Source organism: Canis lupus, chromosome 23 (assembly GCF_003254725.2).
Source record: "Canis lupus dingo isolate Sandy chromosome 23, ASM325472v2, whole genome shotgun sequence".
NCBI lineage: Eukaryota > Metazoa > Chordata > Mammalia > Carnivora > Canidae > Canis > Canis lupus.
The window spans coordinates 27,700,999-27,716,022 of NC_064265.1; the positions used below are offsets into that span (position 1 = coordinate 27,700,999).

At 39.0% G+C, this 15,024-nt stretch overlaps 1 protein-coding gene across 1 annotated transcript in view; it reads left to right on the plus strand.

The window, feature by feature from the left end:
• COL6A5 (collagen type VI alpha 5 chain) overlaps positions 1-15,024 on the plus strand; it is a 129,953-nt gene that overhangs the window by 91,768 nt on the left and 23,161 nt on the right. The window contains 6 exon segments of the mRNA XM_025448944.3: positions 2,323-2,334; positions 4,336-4,820; positions 7,619-7,712; positions 8,240-8,899; positions 11,513-11,603; positions 13,772-13,977. Of these exon segments, the coding sequence (XP_025304729.3) occupies positions 2,323-2,334; positions 4,336-4,820; positions 7,619-7,712; positions 8,240-8,899; positions 11,513-11,603; positions 13,772-13,977 (1,548 nt within the window).

The following is a 15,024-nucleotide window of genomic DNA, read 5'->3' on the forward strand; positions in this document are numbered from 1 at the left end:
AAATTAAATGATCAGCAGGCAGCTAAATAAATGGACTGAAATAAAAGTGAGGGTCAAGAAAGGAGACTGGGATGTTGAAGTCATTTCACTCCTTAAGGTCACAGGGATAAGTGAGGTCCTAAGGATGTGAAATACAGAAAAGGAAACAGAAAGCCAAAGGATGAACCCAGGAAGACATCTTAGCAGAAAAAGTGGAGCCAAAGGACAGCAGTGGCATTACAGAGATGAGAAAGTCCCACAAATATGGGGAACTTGAAAAGAAGCAAGAAAAGGTCAATGGACAGAAGATTCAAAGGGAAGAGACTTAGAGGGAAAGACATTGCTCAAGAAATAGACAGGCTCTCCAGCACCCAGAGGAAGTGAGAACCAGGGTCTGGGGCCCCAGGTGCAGGGCATAGGACAGAGGGAAAACCATTGTAGGGGAAGGAAGTTCTCAGGAAATCAACAAGTATCTTCCCAAGGAAGAATGAAGGATGAGGAAGTGGTGAGGGAGATAAACACTGGCCTGTTGAGGATTAGGGATTTGAAGACAGTTTTCCAACCCTGAATGAAAGGAGTTAGCTGGGAAATTAGGGGGCCAGGGGAATGTGGGTTCTGTGACCAGACAGGGTGCTGATTGATAAGAACAAAACTCCAGAATGCAGAACCCAGATGGAATTTGGGTGACATGTCTTTAGAGCTAATTCAGAGGGCCTCATTTTATAGGTGCTTTCATGGAGGCCCTGTGGGGTTGGGCTCCTGGTCTAACACGTTTGCTCTTCAGTCCTATAACACTGCACTAAGGCCAGTGACTGAGACCCTACCCCCAGAATAAAACAAGAGCTCTAGGGAGCTGAGAGGAATGTGGAGTAGAGGTGGTTGTGTTAGGAGTCAGTTGGACATGTAGGTAGTCAGGGCCAGGGTCTCCAACAAGAAAACAGGGAGTTAGAACAGCTAAGGGGAAAACTCACTAGCATCCTGTTTTACAGCTTAGCATCCTGTCTAGCAGCTTCTGCAGAAGTGACTTTCACAAAACATCTCGAAACAAAACAATTAACCCTAAAACATTGGTCACTTTCACCAGTTGAAGCAGTTAAGTCTTCAAATGTCAGCCCAAAAGACCATCAACATGTGATCAGTAACCAGATAGGTAAATAGGTGCATGATCAAAGCCCTGATTGGCACACCTTAGGAGCCGATCCATCAGTTGTAAATAAAATAGGAGGACCCAAATGATTAGAATTTTGGAAGGAGGGGGCATAAGTAAAGAAGATTTTTAGGAAAAATAAACATACTAAAAGAGATCAAGTAGTTTCCCCTGATGTCAAGCAGCTTTGTCACACTGAAACCCAGACAGAGGTGTCTGTTTCTAGAGCCTGTGTTTCTAGCCTCACAGCTGGGTTGAAGGTTAACAAATGTAGGTTCTCAGAGAAAAGGGATCCTTTGCAGCCCTTGAGATGCAGAGAAGGCTGTGGGTTCTGAGTCCCATCTGTGGTGGTTAGCATCTCAGCAGCCACAGTGTTAAAACAATCAAAAGGTGTTAATAGGGGTGACATGAGAAAGCATGAGCTGTGGGACAGCAGGGTGGAGGCTAGGTTGTTGCCAGTGCTAATAAAATATTTTATTATATCAGAGTGACTCATTTGCTTTTTAAGAACTGAGAAAAATGAGCAAGGAAACTGTCAGGCCAGTGCTTTCTAAAGATTTACCAACATCTCCCTCTGATTGGTCCCCTGCTTACAGAGTAAATCACTTAGAAAAACCAGATGCTGTTTTGCTCAGGAGAAATCCTTGGGGGCTTTCCCTCCTCTCTCTAGATAGGATATCACTCAAACACAGGAGCTGTATTTTTTAGCAAAGACCAAGTTTATTTGGAAAACCCCATATTTCTGCAGGAAAAGAGAGGTTCCCAAGGTGTTCATCTGGGAGGAAAATAAGCCCTCATATTTTAGCCTTGCCTTGCTGAATGACTCTCAAGGCTGTAGGAAGAGAGACAAAACAAATCGAATTTGAGCTATCTTGCCTTTTAATCAGAGGCTCATCTATTCTGCTTCTAAAACAAGTGATCAGTGTTTCAGATTTCAACTGGGATTGTGCTGAAGTCTGCTGGTCATGGCTCACAAGGACAGAAGGTCAGGAAGGTTCACCCATTAATAAAATTCTGTGTACGTGTTCCCCAGGCCTCCAACCTTGGCTTCCTATAATTTAGGAATTAGCCTTATTTGCAAGTAGGGTCAAATAAAATATTAAGCTTTGCTGAAATTTTGTTCTGGGGGATTATTTTTAGCCTGTGTGCCAAAATGTAACAGACTCTTCTCTCTCTTTCTCTCTCTTTTTTAATAGCCTGTTGGAAAGGTGAGTATTCTTACAATACTGTGATTCTTGCTGAAGTAATTAACTGCATTCTGACAAGACCAATTTGAAAGAAACTCTCAGTCCCATGGAAGAAAGGACTTCTTCCTTCTATGCAGACACGGCCATCTTGGGATTATAATTGTCAATATCATGCTTCTACCTGATTGTGAAATAGTGACACCCAGCCCTAAGCCCCTTTACACTGTTGTGCTTTCTACGTCCTATCTCCATTCACAATTCAGTTTCTTTATGGAATAGGCCCTCTTTGCTGGGGAATTCAGGAATGGGGCTCTGAATGACCCCATTTTCTTGCTCTTTGCTGACCCTATGGACAATGGCTTCTTGGATGGGTGATGTTTCCTTTCCTGTCTCTGACCCCCACACTCATCATTCATCTCACCAAGTGCCTACCACTAATAAGCTGACCTTGCTGTGGATGGTCTTCTGGGGGCCTCGACCACAGTGGGTGTCACATAGCACCTTAGGTCTCTTGGACTCCATTGCCTCTGAAGCCAGTTGTCAACATCAAGAACTCCTGGTCTTCCAGAAGCCTGCTGTAGTAGACCCATAGAGACCTATCCCAAAAGTTTGAGCTTATCCTAAAGTTCGGCATCATTAATTTCAATTCTGAAAAATAAACAAACAAACAAACAAAAAAACCCCACCAAAAACCCTTTTACATGTAAGTGCCCAATAAAACTTAATTGGATTTGAATTACATTTATCAGGTATCCTGCTGGGCACTAGGAAAAGGAAAAAATAAATAGAAACTGGTTCTGCTTTCTGGGAAAATCTGTAGCAATAGGTCAGTTTTGAAGATACTTACCTATCACTTCTTCAAAAATTTTTAGTACTAGGGCTAAGATGGAAAAAATACTTAATTTTTCATATTTTGTTGTTCATCATTAGCTTTGATATTTTTTCTTCACTGTAAAATTCCTCAATTCAAAATATCTCTAAATCAACCCTTCCTCTCCTATTGCTGAGAACAGTGGTTTGGGGTGTGGGATATTTAGAGTCAGATGTGCTTTGGGAGTTAGCCAGATTGAGAATAGTAGAGCAGCCTCTGTATATGGGAGTGTTTGTTTTTTAAAATAATCCCTTTTTCTCTTCCTGTGTTCAGACTTTAATAGCACTTTGAAAAGTTAGGTTTGATACATAGGTCAATCCCTGTGAGATTCCTAAAGTTCAATCATCAGAAGACAATTGCAGACAGCTCCGTTTTTATAACAGCTCATTACAAGCCTGCTGTGGTCCTGCTGCGCCCTTCTTCCAGCCGCCCTTGCTTTCATTTAACAGCTAGCTTCCATGGGGGCCCCTTTCTTGGGAAATAGCCTCTTTGTCCTCTGAATGCTTACAAAGAATAATAGTCACTCTGTACCTTTCCATGGAGTGATCCTCCCCAGCATAGATTCCTTGAGGGCAGGCTTGAATTTGGGTCATCTTTGCATGTATCTCAGTGTACATCACCCTGCATGTCACCCTGCATGCTACTCAGTGAATTATTTTTTGCATAAGTGGATGAAAATATTCTATCATTATTAGTAGATCATTTCTGAAGATTTTTAAAGACTGTAAACTTTCAAAACCCTCAATAAGCCATAATATCCTTTTATTCATTTCTTAATTTACTTAGAGTAAAACTCATTTTTTTGTGTGTGAGTTCAGTTTCATCACCTGCAAAGATTCACATAACTACCACCACAATCAAGATTCAGAGCTGTTCTAGCAGCACAGATACTCCCCTCAATTTCTTTTAAATAGCAGACTGATTGAGGGCTGTGAAGTCTGAGTGTCATACCACCACATATGAATGCTCTAGACTTCTACAACACCTTCACACGAACAAAGCATTACTTGTGCCTACCTCTAGTTCTAGAGCCAAAGGCAACACCTGCAGCTCCCTTTGGTGTGAACCAGCCTCAACCCTGGAGTAAAAGGAAGGGGAAGGACTTTTGATCATGTGAAATAACTTCATACTTCTGCTTTTTATGTTTGCAGAAAAGTGTCCAGTGTACCCAACGGAGCTGGTATTTGCCCTGGACCAGTCCAACAGTGTCTCTGAACAGAGATTTAATGAAATGAGGGACATCATCACGTCCATCGTCAATGACCTTAACATCAGGGAAAGTAACTGCCCTGTGGGAGCAAGAGTTGTTGTGGTTTCCTATGACACAGGCACCAGCTACCTCATCCGCTGGTCAGACTACCATAGCAAGAAGCAGCTCCTCCAGCTTATTTCCCAAATAAAATATCGACCCCCCACAGAAGCCCAAGACATTGGTAATGCAATGAGGTTTGTGGCCCGGAACATTTTCAAGCGCACATACGGGGGAGCCAATGTGAGGAAAGTTGCTGTGTTTTTCAGCAGTGGACAAGCAGCCAGTCAGTCATCCATCATCACAGCCACCATGGAATTTAATGCCCTAGATATCAGTCCGGCAGTCTTTGCTTTTAGTGAAAGGATTTTCCTTGAGGCTTTTGAGGTATGAACTTCTCTTGGCAACTTCTTTATGTTTAACATAGTGGTACTGTTAAGGATAGTAGGCAGTGGGGGGGGAGGGGGGCAGGATATGTGGTCTCTTGACCCCATCTGCAATTTTCCCAGCTATATTGTTGCCAAAGTCCATGAAATCCAATGTCTAATAACAACAGTAGTCAGTAATAATAGCAGCCCATTTGCTCAGCTCCTACTGTGTGCCAGGCACTGTCCCTAGAATTTTATATACATACTCATAACCCACTGCTGAAGTGAATGTTGTTATCCCTATTTAAAAAAATAGGGAAACTGAGGCCCAGAGAGTTTGAGTGACTTCTCCAATTTTGTACAGCTAATAAATGACTAAATCAAAATTTGAACTAAGGTTTTTCTGATTGAAGGGGACTTAAATATGGTACTCTATCAGCCCCCCCTGCAGATCAGGTGTTTCTAACACCTGTCCTCTGCTTGCTATATCTCATTGAATAGCTGGTTTTCACTTATGATAGATGAAGTTTAGGAGATCTTTGAACCCCTAATGTTGTATAAAACATTTAATGTAAATGAACATATGAACACAACAGAGGCGTCTGCCTTTGGCTCAGGGCATGATCTCAGAGTCCCAGGATTGAGTCCCGCATTGGGCTCCCTGCAGGGAGCCTGCTTCTCTTCCATCTGCCTGTGTCTCTGCCTCTCTGTGTCTCTCATGAATAAAATAAATAAAATCTTAAAAAAAAAAAAAGAACACAAGAGAGGTTTGGATCAACAGATTCTTATGGGAGTCTATATTTCCTCCTCTCCCCCCAAAACTGAAGAATTTCTCCATCTACTGTTTTACTGTTTTTAAATGTATTCAGATTAGCCATGAACTACATGCTCCTGGAGCTGGGTAAAGCTATTGTGTTGTCCAAGAGATTACAAAGGTCTAAATATATACACAAATACATATCTTTCTACTGTAAAAAATAAAATCAAAATGGAAGCCCTTTATGACACGAAGAGAATCAATCTGCTCATGACACATCCAAGAAGTTTTTGGATATAGGAGCCACAGGGAAAGTCACAATATAAACTGATAAAAAGGATTGTAGGAAGTCAAAGTTTTGTCTACAAAAATGACTACCTCCCAACATACTAGATTATTTACTTATTTGTTGTATTATGGTATATGTCCCTATTGCACTAGACTATAAGGTAGAGATTTTATCTGCTTTGTTCATTTCTGTATCTCCAGCATCTAGAATACTACCTATAACATTATAGGCATTCAATAAATATGTATTGAATGAATGAATGAGTGAATGGATGAATGAAGAGCATATGGTTTATTCCTGTGAACAAACTTCCTTGATTTACCAAGGCAGCATTTGGTCTTTCTATGGGAGACAAACAAGGTCAAATACAAAATAATACCCAAAGCATCCAATTTCATAAAAAAAATAGTAAGGAATGTAGTAAATACTTTTTGACTAAAAGGCTGGAGTAATTATAAATATTTTCAAATGCTCACTCAGTGTTTTACAGAAAAACAGGGTGTAACTTTTCTAACCCTTTACCTTCCCAAGGAAGAAGGGGGAAAAGCATAAATATCCCTGTGGATTGAGAGATACCGCATCACCACCCAGGAATGATAGATTTCTTTCATTGTAATAAAGGTATCTGCTTTCCATGGTGCCTCACACAGAGTAAATGGCCAATAAGTAGTTATTGACTCACTGAATGAATGAGTGAATTAAGAATAAATGAATGGGGATCCCTGGGTGGCACAGCGGTTTAGCGCCTGCCTTTGGCCCAGGGCGCGATCCTGGAGACCCGGGATCGAATCCCACGTTGGGCTCCCGGTGCATGGAGCCTGCTTCTCCCTCTGCCTGTGTCTCTGCCTCTCTCTCTCTCTGTGTGACTATCATAAAAAAAAAAAAAAAGAATAAATGAATGCCCTATATTGTACCTCTCAGTAAGTATTGAAGCAAGAAAAGCAACCAAGAGACAGACGAAATGAGACTGTGTGCTACCAAGAATTTTGAATAGACTTAGTATCTTTTGTCTACTATCTTTGGAAATAAACTTTTAAATTAGAATTTGTGACTGAGGAAATCTACTTGACATCTGAAAGATGTACCTTCTTCTAAATAGGATTATCGGGGGTGGAAATAGTTGGGATCACTGCTTAAAGAAGCCAAGGGAAACTTGTACGTAAATAAAATTTCTCCAGAATCCAACTTCAGAAGCTGATGTGTGGCACATTATCAGCTGGTGCATAATCAGAAGCGTATAGGGGTACCTGGCTGGCTCAGTCAGTAGGGCATGAGGCTTGATCTTGGGGTTGTGAGTTTGAGTTCACACATGGGGTACTTAAGTACACATGGGTACTTATTATTATATGTGCTGCCGAAGTGAGCACACACATGGGTACTTAAAAATAAAATCTTAAAAAAAAAGAAGCACATAAAATTCAGTGAGAATTTCAGAATTGGAAATAAGTGTGAGATTTTAGTGCTTGCCTCAGTGGGTGAATCTAATGGTTATTGTGTGATAGTTTTCTCATCATAAAATAAAGATGCTGATAGTTGAATTACTTCCTTGTGTTGTTTAAAAGGAGGATTGTGTGTGTGTGTGTGTGTGTGTGTGAGAGAGAGAGAGAGAGAGAGAGAGACAAAAAAGATGTACTCAATAGAGCAAAGGGCTATAATGCAAGATAATGGTGATTAGCTAGGCGTTTTTCAAGCCAATCCTTAAAGTGAGTTCACAACGGCTCCCTGATAATGGTGAAAGAAAATGAGCAAATATACTTGTTTTTCGTTACAGTTTGACAATACTGGAACATTTCAGGTGATCCCAGTTTCTCCAAATGGGAAGTATGAGCCATTAGAAAAATTTCAACACTGTACACTTTGCTACGGTAAGACCCATGAGAATTTATTGTGCTGAAACAATTAAGTGCCTTCTGGGTGAGTTATTAAATCTGGCTTTATCAGATATTTCTAGTGTTGATTGTAGATTTATTTTAAGTTTCCTAGTCTTTTAACACCATACGTTAGGGTTTCAATTTCTGTAATATTTAGAGCTTCCAGAGAATGTGAAAGTTGGTTTAAAATACTATCCTAATTGATATGGCTTTTCTTTGGGGAACATTTTGGTAGTGTGTATCAAAAACCTCTAAAATATTGAAAATATTTTCTAAATGAGTTTATATATTACTTACAGACTTCAAGCATACATGCTACCTACATCTGCTTTCAACAAAGACTTTCCCAGATTGCCTTCTAGTGGCCACAGAAATATTGGGACATTGAAAATTCTTCATTAACTTAAATAGTTTATTAATTATTGGTAATAAGTCACTAAAGCACTTGAAAAATATCTCAAACAACAGTGTCTTGTTGTGCAGACATTGAATCAATCATGAATCTCTCTATGTGTTTTCAGACAAATGTTTTCCAAATGTTTGCATCAAAGAGATTTTTCTACCTGAAAATTCATACATGGATGTGGCTTTCCTCTTAGACAATTCTCAGACTATAGCAAATGATGAGTTTAAGGCTGTGAAAACCTTGGTGAGCTCTATGATTGACAACTTCAACATTTCATCAGATCCAAGAATCTCAGACTTTGGTGATAGGATTGCCTTGTTGAGCTATTCTCCTTGGGATACTTCTAGGAGAAAGAAGGGTGTGGTAAAAACAGAGTTTGGATTTACAACTTATAATGACAGAGTCCTAATGAAGAGGCATATCCAGACTTCCCTCCAACAGCTAAAAGGAGAAGCTACCATTGGCCATACCCTACTGTGGACTGTGGAGAACCTCTTCCCACAAACACCCAACTTGAGAAAACACAAGGTCATTTTTGTGATCTTAGCTGGAGAGTATCATGAGAGAAAGGAATTCTTGAAGAAGGTAGCTCTGAAGGCCAAGTGCCAAGGCTATGTCATATTTGTGGTTTCCCTGGGCTTTACACATATGGATGACATGGAAGAGTTAGCCAGCTACCCACTTGATCACCATCTGATACAGCTTGGGAGAATTCATAAACCAGATCTGGATTATGTTACGAAGTTTGTAAAGCCACTTGTTTACTATATCAGACGTAAGTCATTGTTTTGTTTTCCTTTTTTGTTTTAATAAATTGGTATATGTTAATAGTATTGATAGCCTAACACATCTTTGAATCTCTAGCTAACCCAAATATACAAATTAGATGGTGAGAGGGAGAGAGAGTTGGGACATACCCTGATTATACCCCATTTTTACCATAATCTGGTGAGACTTTTTTCATGAGAGAGTGTCTTTTACACAAAATCTCAGCACTAAAATCATGGAGTGATTGGAGGTCTCTAGAGCCACATCTGCTAACCTAAAGAAGTTTTAGCACTTCTTTGATAAGCATTTACATTAAAAGTTTGCCCTACTGCACCTGGTTTATTTTCAACCTTGGTACACCCTGGAGACCTGTATGAAGGCTTAAAGATGGCACAGTCCAAAGTCCAAAGAGTTTAAGCATACAAATCATATAGGAATCTTGTTAAAACTCAAATCCTGGTTCAGTCTGTAGAGGGTGGAGCCTGAGACTCTGCATTTCTAACAGTGATGTCAATGCTTCTGGTCCAAGAATGACACTTTGAGTAGGAAGGCTTGAGGCCAATGCACTACAAAATGTCACCTGTTGGATGGGCAAGAGTCCACAAACTGATCTGCAAGCAAGAAATACAGAGATTGAGAATAAGCAGCTATAAACCTTTAAAGCAATTTGACATTGCCTCAGCATGAAAGTGTACTCTGTCTCATATGACAAGATGGAATCCACAAGGATCAGTCTGCAAAGGATTAGAAATAAAATACCTTCCCCACAAATGATTTGAGAAACTCTCTAGAGCAGTAGTTCTTGACTAAGGATGATTTTACCTCCCAAACATTTGGAAATGTCTGGAGATACTTTTTTTTTGTCACAACTGAGGGAGAGGATTCTAGCATCTAGTGCATAGAGACCAGGGATGCTGCTAAACATCTCTCTAAAGCACAGGATACCACCCGAAGGAAAAAAAAAAAAAAGATACAGCCCAAATTGTCAGTAGCACTGAATTTGAGAAACCCTGACTCTAAGGCATCCCACAGAATCATGGCTGAACCTGTTCCTTCTGGGACTCTACCATGTTCAGACCTAAGTTCTGTAGGAGCCAGTCTCACCACTCTTTGAATTCCAAAGTTGCCCTGGTGTTTGAGGAATCTCCAATAGCACCATCATGACAGTATCTTGAGAGTTCCCTCTCCGTTGCAGAGAAAGCTCGATCTTTTTGCTGTAAATCATATTTGATTGCAGAGTCCAATATTCTTGGGAATATCATGTTATTTCTTTAAATGCCTTCTATTGTATGATACACCATTATATTATATAAAAAGAAAGAAAAGTGCTTCCAATTTAATGTTGTTACCAACTTGCCTATTAGAGTTTTGTATTTTATAGTAACTGAGAATTCTTTTACACTAGCAAATGTCACTCTTGTGCATGCATAAACAGGGCATATGTATGAAATAGACTAGTGGGGGCATTCCTAAAACTTCTTTACACTCAAAACTGGACTCCTGTGAGCTATTTCTTGACTCCAATTCACTGAGATCTATCTTGTTCAGTGCAACATTATTCTTTATGTTGTCAAGATAGATGGTGACACAGCACTTTTAAAGGACTCTATAAAAACAATTCAAAGCTGGTCTTGCTGGGCTCCTAAGTTAGGCGTTGCGATGATTAGAGCTAGCTTTTGATTGCCACCTGAACAATGTTGGTAAATACACCTAGTTCAGTGCCTTCCCATAACCACTTGTTTCATAGGGATTAAAAGATTTCTCTACTAACACTTCTGGGAATTGTTTCTAAACTATTGACCCTTATTCTATCAGCTTTATTGCTGGCATATTTGATATTCCCACATACACAGGCAATGTCACTAGTATAACAGTTCCCACTTTACTAATGGCAGCTGTCAAATGCAATTGATTAGAAGACTTAATCTCATTTCAAGGGAATGGGGAAAAAATGCTCATCTTAGAACTAGAGAAAAGTACAATTATTATAAAACCCTAAACATTCTCCAAGATATTTTCATGGAATTGTGGATCATTCAGTGGCCCAAAGCCTCCTTTAATTAAAAACTATTTTCCTGAATGAGGAGAAATAATGATACACTTTTTAACATAGAGCAACAGTGGGAAGGGCACAATGTGGCATATTATTTATGTCAGTAAGCTAAAATTTTTTCTTTGATCATTTTCCTCCTAGGAAACCAGTGTTAATGGGTACAGAAGCACAGAAATAGCATCATATTATAAAATGCTACCTTTTCTATGTTTGATCCATTAGCATAAACTAGAATAAATAAGCTTGACAGATTCAGAATAAAATTTCCCTTAGAGTCCATTAGCCTGAGCATGTGGAAATCCTGTGGTACAGTTAACCCTTAAATGAACAATTTGATGAGGCTTGTTTTCTATGAGCCTAGTAATTCTTTGGCTGCAAAACACTCTAAAACCAAGCTTTGAAGGTTGTTTCTAGTTACTACTGTTTTCTGTTTCCACTCCCCCCAAGTTTGGCTAAAATATCTTAGTGACATTGATTGCTTCAAGAAGATTCCTGTTGGGATTTTTTTTCCTTAGCAAATGTAATTTCTGATTTAAAAACCTAACTATAACTTTGCTCTCTCAATAGGAGGATTCAATCAGTATCCACCACCAGTGCTTGAGAATACCTGTAGACTCATCAATTCAGAAGAAGAAGATAATCAAAACAGTGATCTCCTGTGAGTTAGAAATCTCTTCTATTTATAAGAGACTGTTAATTGACTGATGGCAGGTTATTAGGTTGAGAAAGCTAATAAGGTCTCTAAAGGCTTCCCCATATATTCCATTTTCTAGAGCAGAAGCTACACAGCAAGCATGCTTTCTGGATTGATGTTTCTGTAACTTCCTCATGAGCTGTATTACAATTTTTCCTTTCAGTTCATGGTTTCCTGAGAAATTCCCACATTGAGATCTACCCCAGAATAGAACCCACAATATAGCCTTAGCCACTGCAACCTCACTTCCCACCCTTCCCCAGCATCAGCACTGAGTTCTGGCCATAGTGGACTCACCTGCCTTGTGTGAATGGTTGCTTCACCCTCCTGGGTCTCGGGTTACACTGCCTGGAACTCTGTTCCTTCCAGTGAAATCTTACCCATTGTCTATGGCCCTGATGGAAGATGCCTCCTCTTAGAGGCCCGTTTTTACTTTCAAAGTCCTTACTTTCTTGTATCTTCTTATACTTCTGTGGAAGCACTTATAACAGTTTATCACAATGTCTTATTTCCCTGAAGCCTGGGGTTGCAAACAATCCATTGTTTCATCCCCCCAAAAGATAACATAAAAAGACCCCACAATATAATTGCACATATAAGCATTTTTTTCCTTAAAATTGTATCCTAAATAACAATATAAATAATTAATCTGAATGAATCTTGAACCTCAAACAGAATGAGTGGCCCTTTGGTTTCTCTCTGTTTCTCTGTATTTCACCAAGCTTGGATCCCTAACTGCAGCCTTGCAAAAGCCCAAATTTAAGCCCATAATTACTTTCTTCCTCTCAGATTGCAGTTAAGGAAAGAGTTTCTCAGAACAGATAAGGTATCTCACACATATCCAGAAGCACAATGACAAGATGATGCATGCTCAGAATTCATACAAGTACATATTCCTATAATGTCAGATTTCATTCACTTGGTAGTTTAGCAAGGAAATGTCCAGTAGCCAACACCTGAAGAACACTATGGCACTGATGTCATGTGAAGCAATATTTCCCAGCATTGAATAAGACATAAATTCATTTAAAGGCAAATCAATTCTTAGAGAACTGCAGATAAAATATATGTTATTCAAACATACACAAACATAAACCTAGCTGCAAATACTGTATTTATAGTTCTTGTGCAACTATCAGACTAAAACAAACGTGCATAGAATCCAAGCAAACTCAGTAAAACACAAATTTAAAGTGCTAATTTAATATAATGGATGATTCTGCTTTGCCAAGATAGAATTCCTAAAAACAAAAATTATGGTTCCTATTGGTAAAAAAAAAGAAAAAAAAAGTAAAACATGATGCATGTTGCAGAGGTACACCTGCTTTTGGCTTGCCTACTCTGTACATGACACCTTAATTCCTCACTGCTGTCTTCACCTGTACTATTACAGAATTGTCATTCATATCATATGTTGTCATATCACTTGGCTTTAAGTGTGAATGTATTATTCACATATTATGTTTGAGTTTTTTTGCCTTTCCTCATTAACTCCCAACAGTTAAAGTAGTATTCCCAAGTGCCAAACAGTAGTATCAAATACAAATGTGAACATGAAGACATTGAAATTACATAAAGGTGCATATCAACTTATATCAAATGTGTTTTCTATCGTCATCTAAAAAACACATCCTCAAATTATCATAGAGAATTCTTAAACTCCTAAGAATATAAATGTAGACACCATTTTAAGAAATATGATGTTGATGAGATAAGTTTTATATAGTCTTATTCTTTTCAGAGCAGTTCTTGGAAAATTAAATATCTGTTTTCTTTGTTTTCTATGGGGAGTGACATCAATCTGAGAGATTATATGCTTGTTCCAAATAACCTATGATTGAGTTTCTTCTTATTTACCTAAAACTCTGTGGCAAATCAGACTCGGTTTATTCCAAACTAGTAGGTACTAGGCTATAAGCAGATGGGGGAAAATGAAGGATAAATGGGAATTGTTTATCAGTTTATACTTTTTAATAATAAAAAATCATAATGAATAATTTACTGAAATGAATTTAGATTTTTACCACTCATTTTTCTTCTAAGAAATGATTAAGTAACTATATCAAATCACTGGAATATTTTATTTGCATTCCTCAAAGCTACCATCTAACACTTTCATTTTTATCTGCTAGATTTACTCCTGAGACACAGGAGTTTTCTTCAGGAGAGGACAGCTTCATTGGCCAGGAATTAAGTGCTAAATCAGACACATCTTTTGTGTGGGAGAATGGTGGAAGTGCCCATGTGGCTTACATAAACGACAGGGTTAAGCCACAAGGATTAATGATCACATATGAAAAAGGTCAGGATTCTGAAGGAATTGCAAGTTTTACTTCTGGTAAGGAAATGAAAAGTTACAATGGAATTTTTAAATTATGGGGGTCCTCATCTTTTAACACGAGCAGAAAATCAAGTAAACGAAGGCTGTTCTCTTAGACAACTGTTTTTCAAGTTCAAGATGGTAGCTACAGCCACTGCTTTGGTTGAAAATTAAGGTTTAAAAGATGACAAGCGCCACTGATATGAGCTCTGAGAGATGTCCCTGCTATCCTCATCAGACTTAAGATTTCTCTAGAAGGATAGTGTGATGTAGAAGGAAGTGATAAGAGAACATCGGAGTAGAGGAAAGATTAAAATCACTATAAAAGCTGGCCTGGCCAGCACTTTGGACTCTGTGATTGCATGAGAAGGTATGTTATTTTTGAGGTACTTAGAAATGACAGAGCACAGACTTTCCCATTGCCTACTTTATACATTTGAGTGGCAAAGCAAGAATACCTTCTGGCAGGATTTAATAGTTTCAAATAAATCAGATGCATAGGGTTTTTGTCTGTGTTTTCATGAAAAGGCGGGGGGGGAGCATTTTAAACAGACTTCAGCCATTTTCAGCTGTGCATGTAGAGGCTTCCAAAACATTCATTTGGCCAGAATACCAGCATTTAAAGCAGTAAGTCATAAGTATCATGTATGTTGTTAGACAATGCAAGTTTTAAAAAAAGGGAGCCAATCTGAGGTCAGTTATTCCTAAGAATGAATCACATTCATTCTCAGTAACTTGCTTGGATAAATACTTTTTCTTTTCCTTGGGTTCAACACTCACGTCTCCACAGTGTCCCCCTATTTATGAAATATAAATATTTGCACTCACCTTTAAAACAACCAAACTTTCCTTTTTGAAGCTAGGATTAAGAATAAAAAGGTCAGGGGGGATCCCTGGGTGGCTCAGTGGTTTAGCGCTGCCTTCAGCCCAGGGTGTGATCCTGGAGACCCGGGATCCAGTCCCACGTGGGGCTCCCTGCATGGAACCTGCTTCTCCCTCTGCCTGTGTCTCTACCTCTCTCTCTCTCTGTCTCTCTGTCTCTCATGAATAAATAAATCAAATCTT